At 53.1% G+C, this 19777-nt stretch overlaps 7 protein-coding genes across 7 annotated transcripts; 5 read left to right on the forward strand and 2 right to left on the reverse strand.

The window, feature by feature from the left end:
• Nucleotides 1-421: 421 nt before the first annotated feature.
• On the forward strand, nucleotides 422-1289 carry M409DRAFT_28477 (uncharacterized protein; the record flags this gene model as incomplete). Its single annotated transcript, XM_033809055.1, has 4 exons — nucleotides 422-678; nucleotides 757-872; nucleotides 928-1005; nucleotides 1060-1289. 4 exons carry the CDS (start codon nucleotides 422-424, stop codon nucleotides 1287-1289), a joined length of 681 nt encoding a protein of 226 aa, XP_033662037.1.
• Nucleotides 1290-2559: 1270 nt separating this feature from the next.
• Nucleotides 2560-2862, forward strand: M409DRAFT_28478 (uncharacterized protein; the record flags this gene model as incomplete). Its single annotated transcript, XM_033809056.1, has 1 exon — nucleotides 2560-2862. The coding sequence occupies one exon, from the start codon at nucleotides 2560-2562 to the stop codon at nucleotides 2860-2862; it is 303 nt and encodes a 100-aa protein (XP_033662038.1).
• A 1405-nt stretch (nucleotides 2863-4267) lies between these two features.
• M409DRAFT_69991 (uncharacterized protein) lies at nucleotides 4268-6720 on the forward strand (the record flags this gene model as incomplete). The annotated part of the gene is made up of 2 exons (XM_033818524.1): nucleotides 4268-6003; nucleotides 6405-6720. The coding sequence occupies 2 exons, from the start codon at nucleotides 4268-4270 to the stop codon at nucleotides 6718-6720; spliced, it is 2052 nt and encodes a 683-aa protein (XP_033662039.1).
• On the forward strand, nucleotides 6681-10698 carry M409DRAFT_69992 (uncharacterized protein; the record flags this gene model as incomplete). Its single annotated transcript, XM_033818525.1, has 5 exons — nucleotides 6681-6699; nucleotides 6759-6803; nucleotides 6859-9684; nucleotides 9721-10037; nucleotides 10090-10698. The coding sequence occupies 5 exons, from the start codon at nucleotides 6681-6683 to the stop codon at nucleotides 10696-10698; spliced, it is 3816 nt and encodes a 1271-aa protein (XP_033662040.1).
• Nucleotides 10699-11435: 737 nt separating this feature from the next.
• On the reverse strand, nucleotides 11436-13253 carry M409DRAFT_59411 (uncharacterized protein; the record flags this gene model as incomplete). Its single annotated transcript, XM_033814183.1, has 6 exons — nucleotides 11436-11723; nucleotides 11791-12044; nucleotides 12234-12377; nucleotides 12432-12532; nucleotides 12587-13060; nucleotides 13102-13253. The coding sequence occupies 6 exons, from the start codon at nucleotides 13251-13253 to the stop codon at nucleotides 11436-11438; spliced, it is 1413 nt and encodes a 470-aa protein (XP_033662041.1).
• A 1159-nt stretch (nucleotides 13254-14412) lies between these two features.
• M409DRAFT_59412 (uncharacterized protein) lies at nucleotides 14413-16973 on the reverse strand (the record flags this gene model as incomplete). Its single annotated transcript, XM_033814184.1, has 2 exons — nucleotides 14413-15515; nucleotides 16238-16973. The coding sequence occupies 2 exons, from the start codon at nucleotides 16971-16973 to the stop codon at nucleotides 14413-14415; spliced, it is 1839 nt and encodes a 612-aa protein (XP_033662042.1).
• Nucleotides 16974-18544: 1571 nt separating this feature from the next.
• M409DRAFT_28482 (uncharacterized protein) lies at nucleotides 18545-19397 on the forward strand (the record flags this gene model as incomplete). The annotated part of the gene is made up of 2 exons (XM_033809057.1): nucleotides 18545-18731; nucleotides 18787-19397. The coding sequence occupies 2 exons, from the start codon at nucleotides 18545-18547 to the stop codon at nucleotides 19395-19397; spliced, it is 798 nt and encodes a 265-aa protein (XP_033662043.1).
• Nucleotides 19398-19777: the final 380 nt, after the last annotated feature.

Raw genomic sequence — 19777 nt, forward strand, 5'->3', positions numbered from 1 at the left:
ATTCTGGCGACATCTTTACCTCTTCCCCACATTTTGAATCTATCCTTGCATTCCGTTCAAGTCGGACCCGTAGTAAAAACGCAGTGTGTTGCTGGTGGATGTACCCTTGGTTTCAATTTAGCGATTCAGGATGGTCGTTTCAGGTTCTCGGCAAAAGCTTTTAGATGGTTTGGCATAGACAGCATGTACTTCACTTCTACGCATCGGCGAACAACACCATGAGCGTAGCGAAGTTTGCTCAGGACTTCTTGACGAGGGAAATGGTGGTTAAGTAAGTGACTTCTTTCCGTCCTGCAGTCCTCCCCATCGATTCTCTTCACACCCGTTCGCCTTCCCTCACGACCGGGTTGCTGGACAACCTCCCCTTCCCTTCCCATACCAAAAGTCACTCTTTCAACAACACCTCCACCCGCCCTTCAAAATGAAGACCTCCCCCGTCACAATCTCCGCCTCGTTGCTTTTCGCCACGCTCGCAGCAGCAGACTACGGCTACCAGTTCTCCAACGCCCTCTCCACAGGCCCAACCGCGGACGACACCTGGATCCGCGAAGCCAACACGACCCTCGTCCTGCCGGAGACGAACAGTCCCCAGACGGGGAATTTGGCGCTTTGGCCGGGCATGGGGACTGATGGAGGGGATTTGGTTCAGGGGTTGGCGATTTCGGTGGCGGATGGGAGGTTAGTTCTCTCTTTCTTTCTTTTGAGTGGATGTCTTGGGTGAGGTGGTGTGGTCTTGTGCTGATGTGTTGGCGATAGTTCGGGATGTCCTGAGGCGAGTGGGAAGTGGTGTATTGTTGCGAGTACGTTGGAGGATGTCCAGCAGATGGGGGAGTATGTCGCGGCCGATCCGAGGCAGAGTGTGACGTTTCATTGTGAGTCGCGACGTCCTTGTCGTGGGCGGGGTGTGAGACTGATGTGAATGAACAGATAAGTACAACGACAGCACCTCCAAGTACGACCAGACCGTCTCCCTCGACGGGAAAGTCGTCTCGCGCATCTCAACAGGTACCACAACCCCCTCCCATTCCCTTCACGCACATCGCTTACATCCTCCCACAGAAAGCGGCCACGCCCAAGGCTGGGGCACCGCCATCGAATGCCAACAATCCGCCTGCGGTTTCGTCCCGGGCCACAAATACCTCAACACCAAGATCATCATGGACACAGCGGATGCGGCGTACGACCAGACGCTCGGCACGACGAACGCGACCGGGGAGCTCGTGACGGCGGATGGCGGCAAGACGTGGACGATTGAGACGATTGTTATTGGGAGTTTTACGTATACTTAGGTTGGCGTGCGTGGTGGTTTTCGAGAGGGACGGCAGGCCGGTGCCGGGAGCACGTCATGTAGCCCACTCACTGGCTGCGTGTGCGTTTCGTTGACCGATCTTGGAGTTGCCCACGGAGGGAATCCGAGTGTTGACTGTGCAAAGCAGTGTCGGATTTCTTGTAGTCGTACTCCAATGGATGACGTGCATTCGGCCTCAGGCGCTTGCGCATGCTGATGTTTCGCACTCCTGGATCCATCCCAATTGGGCAAGATGTCGTGCTTACCCCTCTACGTAAGTCGAGTGGATTCTTCGTTCCTGTATGCAATCGGGGAGGTCTTCCACGATTCGCACACGTATACGACTCCGGTCTGCGATCCTGCGGAGCAAACAAGCCGATATCGAATTGGAGCTTTGGGTGAGACAGAATCTGCGGGCATTCGTGTTACCTCATTGGAGAGCTTGCCTTTGTCTCTCTTCTTGCAGTGTCTTGCCAAGCCTTGCCGAGGTCGTAAAGACAGATGGCCGGCCGCAGTCGAGCTCGTAACTCCTGAAAAAAAGGCTGTGTCGACACGTTAGGGATTGGTCGCTTTTGTCTGGTGTTTGGGTACGTGATGAACTATTATAGCTGTTCCCGCGATTCAGTGGAGAAAAGGCTGTTGCTAAATCTGCAGCTTATTCGATTGGCTTTTGAATGGCATTTGCAGGGAATCTTGTCGACTTTGACATGCTCGGATCCGGCAGGATGCTGCTTCCTGCTGGGCAGCTTGCGTGGCAGTTTAGGTACCACTCCCCAGGTTCTTGTTGCCATCCACTCACGCATCGTTGCTTGTCCCTGGTCTCTGCAAATGCAAGAGCCCGGCTCGTGACGGCATCTCCATGTGAGTGAGAGTCGCGGTGGTGATTAGTGTAGTACAGAATGCCGTCGTGGCCGTCAGCCCCCCGTTTGTTCGCGCAATATTTGCTCGTTGCAAGTCCTCGCTGTAGAAGGTACCGCGCTGCCTGAAGCAAAGAGCTTCTTGTGACTCGATACGCAGGTACCTCGTACTTCCAAGGACTTTCTGCGCGCCGCTGCACGTTCTGCGAGCCACGACAGCTGCGACAAAGCATTTGAGCTCCTCGCCGCCCCACTCGCTCACCTACTCATTCCTCCATCGTATCCTTCACTTCAGTATCGCCTATACCGCTCCAAAAGCGCATTCTTTTCGCTGGTCCAGCCTCGTACACATTAAACGAAGCTCCAGTATCCCTCACCCAGCTCCAGAAGCGACTCTCCGAGTACGAAGCCAACATGGCGAACGATGACGACAACCAAACCTCGATCCCATATCAGGCCATCATCATCCTCTGCTTGCTCGGTGCATGCGCAGCGGTCCTCATCGCATGGGCGATGTTCCGGCATTTCAGCGACGACGACGACCGCGTCGAGCGCGGCGACAACCTCGACCACGATGGCTATACTCAGGCGCAGTACATGCGGATAGTGCGTCTGCGCAACCAGGAAGACCTACAGCGGAAGTATGGTCATCACAACTATGTCAGGCCCAAGCCTGGCATGCAGTATCATGTGCAGTCTTCGGTCTCCACCTTCTGATGAAGAGCTACCTACCTGTGCTGGCGATATCAGGTGTCGCGATGATACGGCGACGGCGATGCAGTGAAGGCAGGGCTCTCTGGACCTATCACCATCCCACGAGCACCTATACCTGGACGAGGTGATCGCACTCGAACTGGTCAATGAAGCATTTCCGCCGTCGAGTCCCTAGCGAGAGACTTCGAAGGCTCGACACCACGTTCGAAGTGAAAAAGAGCGCTTGGCCATTCGTATCTCCGGGTATCGACACGCGTCTGTTTTGTGGAGCAAGGATGGCGATTGCGTTTCGGACGGAGCTCTTTGCGGAGGAGGAGAGGAACACGAGCGAGGTGGATGAAGAAGTTTTGCATACTCGACGATGATGGATATAAATGATGATTGAAGACTTGGGATGAGGTTGGAGAGGGAAAGAAGACGGTGAAGTGGACGTGAAAGTCGAGGGAGACCATCTCAATGTCGCTTAGCAGCCACGACTTACGACCAAGAGCTGAGAAAAGTGCCACGACTTCAGTTGGAGAATTTGGAACTCACGGTTCTTTCGGCATCAGCCCTCACTCTCTCACACGAAACAACACATCTTACAACAAAACTCCGCCACACGACTGCATCCTATCTGACGACTATCTTTCCAGTCGCAAAATATACCACTTCACACGCAGTCGACGTGGACAGCTACACTGGATGATGAAGCCTCCCACGCGGCCCGACCATGTAACGCGCCCGGTTCAAGTGGTCCGACCCGCCAACTCATCAAGAAGATCAAACAAGAACCCGGTCTGGAGGCGACGTCCATCGGATCTTTGCTGCCGAAGCTATTGTCTATTCCATCAGATCACACCATCGAGAAGGCATATAGAGAAGAAGGTTATAGGCGACCAGCTGTCTCGATTTCGAAAAGTTACAAAGTACTTCCTGCGACGAAACCCTTTCTTTCCCTTGCCACACGTTTCATCCGGGTCAGACATTGAGCAGAGGTATGGTTCGTCCCTTTCTTACATTCCATGTTGCCAAGACGTTTCTCTCCGGGAATGCGTACGCAAGCACACGTGGACTTTCTTTTTCAGCCCTTGTTCTCTCACGCATCGCATACCACCTGATGAATGGCTATCGACACCCATGTCGTTCGAATTGATGGGAGTGCGCGCTTCGGCCGACGGTGGGGATGTGCAAAATGAGGACGAACGCATACGTATGTTTCTGTGCTGTCGTTGCGTCTCCCTCGTCGGTCGGGGATGTGTGGTTGTGGTGGTGAGATCCGACTTCTTTTTCCATACTTCTTCTGTAACAGCTCCCTCCCTGTCTCGTTTTTGCGATTCGAGCAGCTTTGACTTTTGGGTTGTTTCGATCGAGTCCTGCCTCTTCACCTCTCTTCTGTTCAGTACTATCCTTCCTCTGCTCGATGCAGATGTCTCTCGCCGCCCTCGCCCTCCTCTTTCTTTCGACGATATGTCTCGCAGACGTAACTCCCTTCTACGCCAACGATAAATACAACAAAGGCTCCTTCGGCAAATATGTCACGCAGACCTTTAAATCGAATCCGGAAGTCACAGCGGTGCCCATCATCAACTTTATGAAAGCCTTCACCAACTGCGACGATGGCTCGTACCTCTTCGTCGCGCCCCGCGGTGCCGTCGCCCCTTCGACACCGATGATCCTCGATATGCGCGGGAGCCCCATCTGGGCGTCGACGAAGCGGTATGGACAGGTGTACAATCTTCAGGTTCAGCAGTACAAGGGCAAAGACTACCTGACGTTCTGGGGCGGGAACGATGCAGTGGGCGGGCACGGCATTGGAGAGTACTTCATGCTGGATCAGCATTACAACGAACAGTATCGAATCCACGCGGCGAACGATCTGGGCGCGGATTTGCATGTTTTTACGATTACGGAACAGGATACGGCGCTCATCAGCATTTACCAGAAGATCGCGACGGATCTTTCGAGTGTGAATGCTTACCGCACCAGTGGCTGGATCTGGGATTCGGTGTTTCAGGAGATTGATATCGAGACTGGAGAGGCGGTTTTCCAGTGGCGGGCTTCGACGCATATTCCCATCGCGAATTCGTCTACGGATATGAATGTTGCGACTGAGAATGATCCTTGGGATGTGTACCATATCAACAGCGTGGAGAAGGATGACAAGGGAAACTATCTAGTTTCCATCCGGTTCCTGAGGGCGATTCTTTATATCTCAGGAGAGACAGGAGAGGTTTTATGGCAGCTTGGCGGCGCGGCGAATTCTTTCCATGATCTCTCGGATGGCAAGGCGACGACGCTGATCGGCCAGCATGATGCGCATTGGTGGAAAGAAGGGGGTAGAACGTTGGTCACAGTCTTTGATAACCAGGCGGATTGGTACCACCAAGGGGATCCACAGTCGAAAGGAAAGAGAATTGAGGTGGATTTGGACAATATGACCGCCCGTCTGGACCAGAGCTTCACAGACCCTTTTCTGAAGATTCGCAGTACCTCGCAGGGGTCTTACCAGACGCTGCCGAACGGGAATGTCGTGTTGGGATATGGGTTTAATGGTGTCGTCAGTGAGTTTTCGCCTGAGGGAGAACTCCTTTGCGATGCGTACATGCAGCCTTCGTCGACCTTCGAGAGTGGAAATGTGCAGAGCTATCGGAATTTGAAGTTCAACTGGACCGCTTGGCCGGACACAAAGCCTGCCTTGGTGCTCGAGGGATCGAAACTGTATATCAGCTGGAATGGAGCGACGGAAGTAGCGACCTGGTTGCTGCTAGGTAGTGACGAGCACGCTGGGGATTATGCGACTGGAGCGCCGGTCCAGGCCGAGCATGATGATCCAAGAAGTAAGAGAAGTGTCGAAGATGCATTGGTGGTTCCGAAGAAGGGGTTTGAGGCCGAGTACCAGATCTACAAAGATGACGGGTTGAGGAGGTATGTGAGGGTCGTGGGTTTGGATCGCGAGGGTACGCCATTGGGGACGTCGAATGTGGTGGACATTGGGGACTTGGCCACGGAGTTCGATGATGAGGGAGGGCAGTACGATGAAGACTATGAAGCAGAGGAGGAAGGCCATGAAGATGACCATGCGTACCTTGAGAAAGAGGTGGATGATCTCGAGCTGGTCATCGGGTTTGGTGTGCTGGCGATCTTAAGCGCATTACTCATCCTGTTCTTGGCCGCGAAAGACGGACTAGGTGGCGTCGTTGACGCCGAGAAGGGCTCGACCAGGCCGATGGAGGTTGAAGAGCAGAGAAATGGACTCATACAGCGGATGCGAAATATGGTGTTGAGATGGAGAAGGAGGGATTCTTTCAGTGAACACTCTGCCAGAGAGGGATTGCTAGAGGGTGAGGAGCGTTCGAGGCAAGATACACCTGAAGTGCAGCTTGGCAGTATGAGCCATGGTGTGACAGATAGGTAGCCAGTCAATGAAGACATCAAGTTTCGTTGTTCATGCAAGTCGTGGAGTTGTCGTGAAGATTGCAAGCCGTTGCCGCACGTGAGCTTCGCAATCGGCTGGGAACGGCCCGAGAGATTAGCTAATCGATCAATTGGCTTGCACCTTGCAGGTTTGGCCCCACTTTGGCGGTTTGGGAAGTCGAGCAAGTCACAATTATTGACGCAACCTCTACCAACACACGCACACTCCCTCACCACCCTCCGCCCACCACACCCACCCACATTCCCACCCCCCGGCAGCCCTCGGCCTCACCACCGCTGCCCCAATGCAGGCTCGAGACCGACCGAGCTTGCCACTCCATCACTTCCAAATGCCGGATCGCTGAGCCTGCCCCTCCATCCACCCCCAACCGACGCCCGTCCACGCGCCGATTACTATGGCCGCCATGGAGCGGCGCAGAAAACGTATGCATGGCGCGCGAATAACATACCTGTCCTATGGGAACGCTGCTGAACTGTCCAAGGTGATTTGAAAGAACAGAATGTTAGAGCTTGGAATGGGGACAGAGGTACAATCGCCGTTGATCCGGAAATAACGATTGCACAAGACTGACATGCGCGTAGATGTCCTCCAGGTGCAGCCCTCCATGGATTCCAACCTCAAGAAGAATACCGCCTTCATCAAGCGACTTCGAACTGCCATTACCGCCGCCAACCTCAGCACTTTCCTCCAAGAGATCCGCTCCTTATCACTGCACAAATACCTGACCGAAATAATTTCCGCTTGCTACGAAGGTCTGACCAAGTTGAAGGTTGCAGGAGATATCGCCGCTGGAGTTGAGATCATAAGCGCGCTGCACCAACGCTTCGGTCCTGAGGAGTTCACTTCTTACCTTGGCTGGTACCTTGGACGTGGCCTGGCCACCCCAGACAAGTCGCAGCTGAAAGCACTGGCTGCCGATGTACGCGAACGAGAAGAGAAAGAGCGGATATCGAGGCAGAGGGTGTTGTTACGTGTTGCGACTGAGCTGTGGCTTGTTGGTGTCCTGAAGAGCTTGGAAGATGTCGCGAAGCCAGAGGAGGCAGGAAAAGTACGAGACGTGGGCGGCAAGACTGCGGATGGCCCTACCAAGGCTAAGGCCGCCCATTCAGAGACAGCGGATCCCGAACCCTTTCCACTGGAGGTTCTGAAGGACATGCTGGGCCATGATCGCGAACACGTCAACTTGCCACTGGTGGTACTTTTCGTTAAGACCTTTGCTTGGGACATTCTTGGATCGAAATCTGCCAAAGCTGAGAAGCGTCAGAAAGTCAACGAAGACGGAGCAACGACCACTGCCAACGGGACTCTTGAATCGACGACGTCTACCGAGAACGACGAAGACGCGTCCCCCGATCCGCCACTCACCCCGCCTGCTCTTCAACAACGCTTCAAGAACATCTTGACGCGGTATTTTGAGGATGTGAAGGCCCACATCGTTCGTGGCCAGGATCGTCTGACCAATCAAGGGAAGAGGAACGCTGAAGCATACGTGAAGTCGGGCGAGGTTTTCGAGGATCGACAGGCCAACCATGAGAAAGCTCTCAAGGCTCAGGAGAAGCTTGTCACCAGCGCCCAGACGCTTGCTGAAGTTCTTGGCACTGAGATGCCAGACTTGTCGGAGAAAGACAACGCTTCTGCCGGTCTCGAAAGCAGTATCGGACTTGTCAAGACTGGAGAATATCTTCGCGGCCAGGCTGAAGGTGCTGGTATCTGGGAAGACGAAGATGAGCGTCGTTTCTACGAGAATTTGGTTGATCTGAAGGACCGTGTCCCCGGCATCTTGCTCGAAGACAAGAAGAAGAAGACCGAGACTGATGAGCAAGTTGGCAAGAAGGTCGACGAAGCTGCCGATAAGGAGAAGGCAGCGGACACAGATGAGAGTTCCACCGCCATTGCAAACAAGACTGTTGGAGCACAAGTCGATGCTCTCCTCACACGCCTCCTTGAGTTGACGACCAAGGATCAAGTGGACCAGTTTGCTATCGACTTTTGCTTCCTCAACTCTAAGGCCTCAAGAAATCGACTCCTCAAGGCTATTGAAGAGATTCCGAAGGGCAGGTCCGACCTTCTACCTCTTTATGCTCGCTTGGTTGCCACTCTTGGACGTTATCTGCAGGACATCCCCCAGACCATGATAGCGTACCTCGACGATGAGTTTCGAAGCTTGCAGCGTCGCAAGTCGAAGGATTTTCTCGGACAAGTCAGAATGGTCAACATCCGCTACATTGCAGAGCTCACGAAGTTCGGTGTCGTCCCCGAGCACGTTATCTTCCATTGCCTCAAAGTCAGCTTGGACGACTTCAGCAGGATGAACATCGAGATTATAGCACACCTCCTTGAGAACTGCGGTCGATACCTGCTGCGAAATCCAGAGACCTCGCCCCGCATGAGTTCATTCTTGGAGACCCTGCAACGAAAGAAGGCTGCACAGCATCTTGGCCAGCAAGAGCGCATGCTTGTTGAAAACGCCACCTACTACGTCAACCCACCAGAACGTGCTGCAATCCAGCAAAAGGAGCGAACGACCCTGGATCTGTTTGTTCGAAAGCTTGTCTACGTCGATCTTAGTAAGAAGAGCATGGACAAGATCATCAAGCAGATTCGCAAGCTACACTGGGAAGAGAATGAGGTCGTTGACATACTGCGCAAGATCTTTGTCAAGCCGGGCAAGATCAAATTTGGCAACATCTACCTCCTTGCCATGATGCTCGCGGCTTTCTACCGATTCCACACTGATTTTGTAGTGACGGTCTTGGACGAGCTTCTCGAGAGGGTTACGGTCGGCCTGGAGACGAACGACTTCAAGTACAATCAACGACGCATCGCCGAAGTCAAGTACTTGGGTGAGTTGTACATGTACAGGATCGTCGACTCGCAGCTCGTCTTCGACACTCTCTACAAGCTGCTCAACTACGGACACAAGGGCGGTTATGCTCAGCCTGGAGAGATTTGCGTATGGGACTTGCCCGATGATTACTTCCGTATTCGCCTAGTCTGTGCTCTGCTGGAGACTTGTGGTCACTGCTTCGAGAAGGGAGCGGCAAAGAAGAAGCTGGATTTCTTCTTGACTTTCTTCCAATTCTACATCAACGTCAAGGATCCGCTACCAATGGATGTCGAGTTTCTCGTTCAAGACACTTTCAACGCCCTGCGACCTCAGTGGAAGCTTGTCCTGACTGATTTGACTGAAGCTGGCAAAGTCTTCGGTGAAGCGTGCCGACAGAACTACCAAGATGTTGCATCAGGCAAGACACCCGAACCAGAGGAGCCGGAGGACCTAGACGCTCCTGACGATAACCTGTCCGACGATGGTCGAGTCGATGGTGAGGACGAGCCGGCTGGCGAAAACGATGCTGCCGAGAACGACGCCGCCAACATCAAGTCAGACAGTGATGAAGCAGCCCCAGGTGATGAAGCAGCCCCAGGTGATGAAGCAGCCCCAGGTGATGAAGCGGCTCGAGCTGATGTCTCTGACGGCGAAGAACACATTGTCGTCACTCGACCAGAGGAGGAGCGAGATCCAGAAGCTGACGCCGAGTTCGACCGCGAACTCGCCAAACTGATGGCAGAGAGTGTAGAGTCCCGCAAGTTCGACCGCAAGACGATGTTCGATGTACCGCTTCCTATGCGTCGTACTGTGCGCGACGCCACAACGACAGCTGAAGAGAACGCTGGTGAAGTGCCTGGGCCAGCACCGACGACCAATGGAGCGAATACGATGAAGTTTGCCCTTTTGAGCAAGAAAGGAAACCGCCAGCAGGTAAGCAATGGCCAAATCTTGCTGTAATTTTCAGACTCTGACATAGATCCAGACACGCTCGATCGACCTACCCTCCGACTCGTCCTTCGCTGTGGCTATGCGCACTCAACAGCAAGCCGAGAAGGCGGAACAACAACGCATCAAGAACCTCGTCTTGAACTACGACTTGACGGATGACCAGCCAGATGGTGAACCTCCCGCCTTTCATTACGTTCAATCTAGCAACAACTCTGTTCGCCTCGTCGGCATGGGCTCACTCAACAAGAGCTCCAAGAACCGTGGTCGATCTCAACATTCGACCAAGAAGAGCGACGAGCAGAGCGTGTCCCCACATGATTCAGTTCAAGAAGCACAGCACTCGCCTCCTGAACAACAGGCTGACCAAATAGGCTCGTTCGAAACCCTGCACGGCGGACCGAGATTTGACAAGGCCGGCAATTCACGCCAGAAGCAGCGTGCAAGAAAGTTGCAATTGGGCGACATTGATTGGTATGGCAACAAGACACCCACCACCCCAACTGCTTCTGCTCCTTGTCAACGCCGTGAAGGAGAGCACTCGCTTGACGAATACGTAGTCGACAAGAAACAGTTGACTCGTGGTCGCGGCGCAGGCCCTTCTCGACGTGGTCGGGGACGCGGGCGCACTGTCAGCAAGGGCTAACCGGCCGCTTTTGTGGCTGTTGCAGGACGTAACGAAGTGCGATGGGACAGGCAAGTCTGTCCAGCGATTACGAAGATCCATTATCGAACGATGTTCTCAGGCGTTGTCCTGAACGAAAGAGTATCGAGAGTCATCTTGGGTTCTCATACTACCCTGCCGAGCTGAAGGTCACCATTCTTTGACCTAGCTCATTGCCCTCGAGCGACTCGAGCCGATCGAGCTTCAAGTCGAAGAGTCGAAGAAAGGACGGCGGACGAGACAAGTGGATGTACTTCGGCAGGCAGAATGCTGATCGAGCCGGCACCAAGTCCGCTCGGAGAGCTTCTGGAGAAATGCATCGCCATGAGGCATGGAGTTGCAGGAGCGTATGGGCAAAGCAAGCACACACGCGAGACAGACTGATTGGAATTGGGAGAGAATGGGTTACTAACTAGAGTCACTCCTTTAAGAGCTTTTCTTGAGTTGGCAGTCGAGATGGAGAACCGAATAAACTCGCAAATTTGGTGTGAGGTACATACACTCCCATTTTCTTCGTGGTACAGTATAGGTGAGGTGCAAGTATACAGAGGTAAACCAATCCAACCTATAGCCTTCAAAAAGGTCACAAAGAATCCAAGGTGATGATACAAAACCCATGCACCTAACCACCACAGTCTACTTCATTCCAACCACAGGTCCCTTTCACCTCCCAGCCTCGAACCCTCCACCCCTGACCCTTGCTCATCCCCCAAGGTACCTCAACCCGAAGTACTATGATACCCCGCCACATTCCCACCCTTCTTCTCCGCAAATAACCCCTCATGCTGCCAGCGCTTCAAATCCTCCTTGGTCGCATTCGGCGACGTCGGTCCCGTGGTTCCTGCGTCGGAACCATCGGCGGGCAGGGATTGGTTTGCGGCGAGCCGGGCTTCTTCGTAGTTGTTTGTGGGTTTGCGGGTTAGGGTTGGTGGGCTGCTGGTGGTTATGGGGGAGGTGTCGCCGCTGGAGGGGTGGGTTGGTGTTTGGGTGAGGGCGGTGAGGGTTGCCTATTGGGTTGGGAGGTTAGTTAGGATGGGGTGGTGAAGCGGGAGGGGAGGAAGGGGATGGTGGTACCATTTGGCTGGCGCGGGGTTGGGTGTAGAGTTTGGAGGACATTATGCGGTGATGAGTTCTGGTTGCTGGTTGGGGGCCTCGTTTGTGGATTGGTATGTGGTCGAGGCTTGTGGGGATTGATAAGTCGAAGGATCTTGTTGTTGTTGGGTTTGAGTTGGTGGATGAGGAGTGGGTTGATGCGACAGTGAAGTGAAGGGGAAGAGAGAGGGGAAAGCGGCACGAGACTTGTCCTTGCAACTGTTGTCTGACATGTACTGTACTTGCCTTTCGTATGTCTTGCAAGTGTGACTGGAAACAGCTCCCCTGAGCTCGCGTGAGGTTGTGGCAGGTGGGGAGAGAAGTCACAACTTGGACGGCAGCAGACATTTGAATTGAGGTGAGGTAGTAACGAGTGCCCTTCTTTTTGTTATGGCATGTGATCTAAGGCGATAACAACGGCTGACCCCAAAGCTCATGAAGAGCAGCAGTACCATTCCCAGCGAGCTGCATGTAGAAGAATTCGTTCTTGTCATCGTCGCTGCCGAGGAAGCCAGGGTTGGGATTTGGAGGCAAGCTCTTGAACTGGATGTATGGAACGAGTTGGGAGCCTGAAATGGAAGTTCAACAGCCTGTTCGAACTCTCGTGGTTGGAAAATGCTCACCTTCAGTGTACTCGTCGAACATGGCGATGAAGTTAGCAAAAGGCTTGATGGAGTCGTTGGTGAAGAGCTTGATCGATTCTTCGAAGAAGGTGCCGTTGAATCTGTTGCATCATTAACGTCACTATCCATTCCGGGGTGGGTCAAGAACGACATACCTATTGTCCAACGGACCGATCGGTTCGCCAGGCCTCCTCGCCGCATTCCGATTCCCAGTCCCTGGGTGATACGCGCCCATATACTTGACGCCCCAAGCATCCAGCAGCGCCTTGCCCGGGAGGATGTACTGATTCAGTGCTCCACGCAACGAGTCCACATCGTTCCACGCTCCGACTGGCCATGACTGCAGGGCTTCTGCTGCTTGATACGCCTCGTAGAAGCCAGTTGGATCGTTTGTTGTGTTTGCGAACTCCATCCACGTCTGTGGCACCCCGAGGATGATCCAGGGGTTCTCAGGGGTGGAATGATACCTGTTAATCAGATCGTGGAATTTATCTCCCGGGAAGGCCGTAGCGTTTGTGCCGACGCCCCAGATCTGGAGCACAGGACGCCCGTCTTGGTAGATGTAGTTCGGGCTTTCGAACAGCGGCTTCATGACGTTATTGTAATCGTCTGTCAGAGCGGGAATGTATCTGTTGGGGTCAAAGTCCGCGGGAGACCGCTCATGTCGTACTCGACGGCGAAGTACTTTCCGTACTTTTCGCCCATCTCTTTGACGGTCAATAGCACGCCCAAGGTCGCGTTGTAGCCTGAGCCTGGGGTGTTTTCTTCCGTGGTGGAGTAGAATCGCTGTACGAAGAGGCCATCTAGTTTGTTCGTGACCATGTATTGGAAGTGCTTTTCGATCACGGAAGTGCAATAGCTATTGTAGAACTTGGCATGGGTGCCGTCCGTGAGGATGAAGTTCGTGTCGAGCAGGCATTCTTCTGCGTAGTCTGCCGTGTAGGGAAGGACATCTGTGAGAACTAGATTGTGACGTGAGTTAGTGCGAGATGTTGCAAGGCCTTTTCAGACTTGCTTAACTTGGCTTGAAGGGAAGTCAGGCGGTCCTGGAGTCACATCGTTTGGAATAAACCATTTATAGTTGTTGGTGCCTGCTGTCTGGTTGAGGATTGTGTACCAGCCCTGATAGCCGGCCACAGTCATGCCATTGAGTTCTGGGTGTATCGTTGCAGCATCAGCAAGGTTTGAAAAGGATACTAGAACGACAGGGCAGAGAAATGCCATAGAACGAGCCATCATGCTGTCGCTCTTGAGGGTGAGAGAAGATAGGACAAGAGACTTGATGTGGTCTGTGATCCTCTTCCACTTGAGAACGAGTTCTCATTATATCCTCAGCCATCTGCACGCAGTCGTTCTGTAGCTTCATCACCGGCAAAATGCAGTGAGATACACTAGTATGTTGGTCCTTCTCCTGGTCTTGCTTCCTTCCTTTCCGTGATTAGTCGACAACTCGCCGTAGCTATTCCTATCAGCGTCATTGGTTGGGTAAATGAGAACCTTAGCCACCTGAAAAGCAAGAGGTGTTGCCCTCGCGAGGTCGTTGAGGGGTCTCGTATGGCTAAATCTGCCACTGTAGATCGATGTACGTTGACTGAAGTGGATTTAAGCTCTTTCACCACTGCACTAGGGACGCTCCTACCACGCCCCCGTCGACCGAACAGAGACCAACAGTACCGCCACATCGTCTTCCGTCTGTCAGATGAAGTCATAAAGGACATATCAGCAACTCCACGGCCGTGGACATTCAGCCGGTCGGTAGCGTGAGTATAGGACGTGGTCATGCGCTCCGTCTGCTCAAGTCACAAGCCCATGCTTGTTCATGAAGGCTCGGACCCTCGCAGCCACGGATCCTGTAGCATCAAAAATCGGCGTTAACGCAAAATCAGAGGTTGTTTGGCTCGTCGATGGGGTGTTCTGCAAATCTACTCCAAGATGCCCCTGACGAGTGGGGTTGAGATCCACTGGGGCATATGATTTCTGGCTACCGGACTTTCCACCGGGTGAATCTCTTAAACCTCTCTTTTCCGATCACCGGAATCAAGTTTCGTTTCTGAGTCAACGAATCAGCGGATGCAATTCCAGGTTGATCATGACACGATGGCTTCCAGTTATGGTCAGCACTGCCATTGACGTCGGTCGCAGGGCTCCCACCGACCGCATTCACATGCAGTACGACTGACTCTGCAACTGGATCTGGTGAGTTCTCATTGGTAGTAGCTTGAGCGACTGGAGAATCGAGACGCAAGCTGTGGCCATTAATGCTTTGCTTCGCAAGGACGGCTGTCATTCCTTCCCAGAACTTCTCGGCCTGAGCAGTCCGTCGCGGATAGAGACGTGTATGGTGAGCTACGAAGGTCTTCAACAGGTTCTCGATCGGACCGTCTTGGTCGAAGTATTCCTTTTCGGTTGGTGACGTCCGAACCTGGGCAAGCACTGCCGAGCAAATGATCTCGTCGATGTCGAAGTCGTCTCGTCTCCAGCCGTCTAGACGTCGCTGTACCTCGCGTAGGCTGAGCCATTCACGAATCGTGCGGTGCAGGAAAATGACACATTGACCGAAGAGCGAGCTGGAGGACACGGCCACGAACTTCGGGCCCAAGGGGACGTCCTGTACAACCAACAAGCCCCGACAGAAATTCTGCAATCGCGCCTCGATAGCTCTTCGACGCTGGATGTTGTGGCGAAAACCTGTTGGCTTGACTTCCTGGTCGACTGCGAGCTGTTGTTGGCCCTCGCTGATGAACCAGTACGCCATCGGGGCCAGCAGGTCCTGTGCCTCGACCGCCACGATGAGCATTTGGGCTGAATCACCATGGTCGGGCTTAGCGACCCTGTTGAGCATGTGGTCGTAGAAAAGCTCCAGTTCTTGAGGCAACTGGTCCAGTTTTTGCTGAAGCTTAGCGATGGTGTTTTGATTCGTAAGGCCCTCGCTCAGCTCGTCCACCACCAGTCGAACCCACAAGAATACACCGTTAGATCTGTTTACCACACTCTGAATGAGATCAGCTCCTAACGTGTCCTTCTCATCACTGCCTTTGAAGAACGGGTGGCTCCCTAGTGTGTCACGAACGTATGCAGCAATATCTGCTCAATTGAATTCCTCCATGAGCAGTCGAGTGGTCATGCCATCGTATGCTTCTAGAAACTCATTTTCCGGCTGGCTAGCAACACAAAGCTTCACGTTAGGAAATTCGGTGAAGAGTCGTAGAAGCTGTATGACTTCCTTCGGCTTGCCAAGATATTCATCTGAGCCATCGGCCAGCAGGAGAAGACGGTAGTCGCGTTTGAAAATGCACTGACACGCCGTCCGCAACTTGTCAAGTAGCTCAGGAAGCTCAAGTGATACCTGCGATCCAGTAAAATTCGAAAGGGAGCAATCACGGTTGGGCACGGCATCCGTGAAGAGCGACCACAGATCCAAGTATACTTCGGGGATGAGCTCAGGACATTGTCGAAGTAGTTGAAATAGCAGTGTCCGAACGAGACCTTCCTTGGATCTTAGAAGGGCTACGTTGCCATTTCCCAGAAAAAGAAGGCTGCTGAAAGCAGTCTTTTCCCGTTTGTCCAGTCTCCCAGCTTGCTTTTGGTGTCCGGATCTGAGAACAGAGACTTCATCAAGGTTGATTTGCCTGAGCCTGGCACTCCAGAGATCCAGAAAAGTCGCTCCGAAGAAGTAAGCCAAGCTTTAAAGTTGGCGGATTTCTGGCCAATGTTTGGCTGGCCTAACCAGCGATAGGAGTTCTCATGGCTTGGGTTTTGGTCTAAATAAAAAATTCGACGATCAATCCCGTCGAACCTCAACTGACCAAGGATACCAGCCTGAATCGCGTAATCTTTCCCAAGACCTCCAGTCTCTGCAGCTCGGCGCATGAGTAGTCTGCTGGTGACCACTGCTTCGGCACAGTCCGATTGTCCGGCACGAGAGATAGAATCCCTTTCCTCGGGATAGGATCCATTTGCTGGGTGAGAATAGCCACCTTCCTTTTGTGATTTCTGTGCTTCCAAGAGTTGCTGTATGGACCGGTGAAGATTTTGCAGCTCTGCGACGTGGCTCGATCCTATTGTAGTACACAGTTGCTCGACGGCTTTGAGTGCTTCGAGAATATTGACAGCATATCGCACCGTCACGAGCCTATGCACTTTTGCGGCTATGCTCTCGAGCCGGTCCTGTAGGTCTTTGATCGCATTTTGGTTCCACTCGCTCCGGATTGCTCTCCAAAAGCTGTCGATAGAGAGCTTGCCGGTGCCTTGGGGGAACTTGCACTTGTCGAGAATGTGGAGAACTTGCTCTGAGACATTTTTGCTCTGTTCACACAACTGGATCAGGCTCTGGTCGTCTTCAGAGGGTACGTCGCCGGCATCCAAGGCTGGCTTTAAACGGTCGAGAAGACTCTGAACAATCTTTGTTTGGGATTCAATGTCAACAAATTCGGTCTTTCCACCAGCGGTCGAGATTTCTCGTGTCGTCTGCACAACCTTTGCAGTAACATCGACAATTGTCACGATGTTAGCGGCAAGGCTGAAGGCAGTCAGCGGATCCATTGTCGGAGGGAAGACTTGGAATCAAAGTGACGAAAGGCTGGAAATGGGCGCACCTTTTACATTGTTGCCGCCAGCTATGCTGCGGCTGCCCTCATGTCGACAGAGATAGGCAGCGAACGAGACGAGGCTCTAAGCGCCCGGTAGTACATGCAATCCACTGCAGGCGCTGGACCAGTAACGTGTTTCGGTGTTTTGCGTGGAGGTGGCTTTGCGTGGGATTAGTTACAAAGGGAAGGCTGTGTAGACGACACACCTCTTCCTCCACCTTAGATGTATGCCTTATCCCGTCCTTGGCTTCGCGCCTTGCTCTGTCCTTCACTCTGGTATTTTGCGGATTTCTTTATTGTCTTTGCACTCTTTATTGTCACTTTCGCCAGCACTCTCTGTCACTCTCTGCCTCACTATCAAATTCGCCGTCGACCTCACTTCTCTACCTTATTTCTCCCATTTATCATTACCTCATGATCTGCACCATTTGGTAGGTCTATGTAGAGAGCACTTATCCGAAAGTACTTGAGACTGCACTCCCGATGGATTTTATACAAAGGAAGGAGCGTGTCGACCAGTTCGTCAGGAACAGCAAGCACACCTCTGTTACACACATACGGTGGCCGGTCCAACGCTTGCGATATCGTGATGAAGGGTTCTTAGAAAGGTCGACCGTGCGCAGCAGTTGGGCGAATTCTCTTCATTCGGCGCCGGAAATCTTCACTAAACGCATGTTTGGTTGCTCTGAAGTAGCCAGGGGAAGTTTCGCTGCAGCGTAGGAGACTCTCTAGTTTGCCCTTCCTGGTCTTATCGGCTCACGCGGTTCCGGTGTGACGTGGACACGAGATCTCACGAGCGCGTCTCCTGAAGACTGCTGCTGATGGCGTGTATGCTATTTTGGTGGAGTGTCCACTCGGTCGTCATCGCCTAGTTCCTGTGTTGGAATTATTCTCTCATGTGTTCGCTGGATCGGCCCGTGAAGGAGGTGCAGAGGCTGATGTCGCGAGAGGTTGGCGTCAGCCGATTTGAGTTTTAGAGGCCGAGCGAGCCGAGTGCCGCCAAGACTCGGGCTGGTTGTCGCACCAGCCGCCTAACGCCATCACCAACCACACCTCAGCCATTTCCACACAGCCTGCCAACAATCCCTCCATGGTCGTATTCAGGCGCTGTGCTTGCTCACGCGAGCAAACACCACCATGAGAACAGTCCAACACTCCCTGTTCGCAGTAGCCCGGGGCAGTTCGCCAAACAGCGGTGAGGAGTGGTGAATTGCTGCGCTTATGCACTCCGCTCCTCAGCATCAATGGCAACGCTGCTATTGCATGCACGAGCGCTGCCATAAGCGCAACCATCTTCCGTCCCATCAGCCCATCCGGAAAGGCGGCCACGGCGGGAGTGCCCTTTTGTGCCTGCCGCCGCATGGTTCGAGTGAGGAGGAGCGAGCCTCCGACTTCTTCCAATGCGTGATGAGTCTGCTACTCCTCCCGACCTCCTCTACCGCCTTTCCCTCCCACTGCATATTGAAAGGCCCTCTCATGCCTGTACCTCGACGTCGACACCTCCTACAGGCATGAGTGGTCATCATGTTGCCGCCTTCACCAGCACCTAGCGAGTGCGATTCGCTCGACGGCATTGACGACCTAGACGCCTTCCTCGCCTCACAGGGACAGCTCTCGCAATGGCCCACTCCGCCCTCGCTACAGAAAGACGCCCTTGTCGAAACGACTGAAATTGATGCAGACGCTGAAACAGAATCTGAGTCTGATGACTGTATGCCTTATGCAATACCTTTTCCACCCTCCATTTTCATACTCACTCTCATCAGTTCGCCATATCGCTACAACCCTGTCAGAAGCAGGCAGCATCGATATCCAGGCTACCCCTCTCGATGTCGAAATCATTCGCAACATGCTATTACGCGCCGACTTGCCCATGGAAGTCATCGCCTTGGCGCTCAACATACTTTCTGGACTCCACACCCAGGAATCGAAAGCCACTTCCTTCACCGATACTCCACCTGACTTAATCGTTGTCGGCGCATTCAGCCTGGCCGTATCGTATACCAACGACCACGCACCGCGTCCGTTTTGGTGGTCCCACTTTATCTGCGATTGTCACTGGACAGCGAAACGAATTGGTCGCACCGTTTGGAGAATGTTGGAGGCCCTGGACTTCGGCCTGCACCAGTTCACTCGGGAAGAGTGCATGGAGAATGCAATGAGTCGACTTTCGGAGCCAGCAGAACCGGAGCCGACTTTGACTGAAATGCCACCCTTGAAGCTTCAGATCGACAGTAACATTACTCGTTGGGAGTACGGTCAACTCACACCAGATGCCACACCGCCTTGTTCAGCATCACCGGCCGTCCACTTAGAGGACGAGGCACCACCACTTGGATGGAGGATGCCGCTCATGAGATTCTTACCACTGCTTTGAAATGCTTTATTGTAATCTTGGTTCTAGCGTTGGCGCTGGGAAGGAATTGGAGCGATTGATACCCACTGGCATTCCTTTGATTGGCGAGTTTACACTGGGCCATCGCTCTTGAGCTTTGACATGATGTCTTTCGGATAGGGGCATCTGCATACAGTCACTCGAGGAACATTTCTTGTACATACATTGATGATGCGAGATGGAACTGCACATTAATCATTCTAATGCTTCTTACGATGACATTCCTTGTTGCTTATGCGCCTGATACGTCCGCAATAGCAACATGATTCCCCCCACCGCTCGTTGAGCAATGTCCAACCAACATTTTCGCTGACCAAGGCACATGTCTCAGATATTTTAGAGTTGTTTCCAAAAATGGCAAG

This window comes from Zasmidium cellare (genome assembly GCF_010093935.1).
Source record: "Zasmidium cellare ATCC 36951 unplaced genomic scaffold M409scaffold_43, whole genome shotgun sequence".
Taxonomy (NCBI): Eukaryota; Fungi; Ascomycota; class Dothideomycetes; order Mycosphaerellales; family Mycosphaerellaceae; genus Zasmidium; species Zasmidium cellare.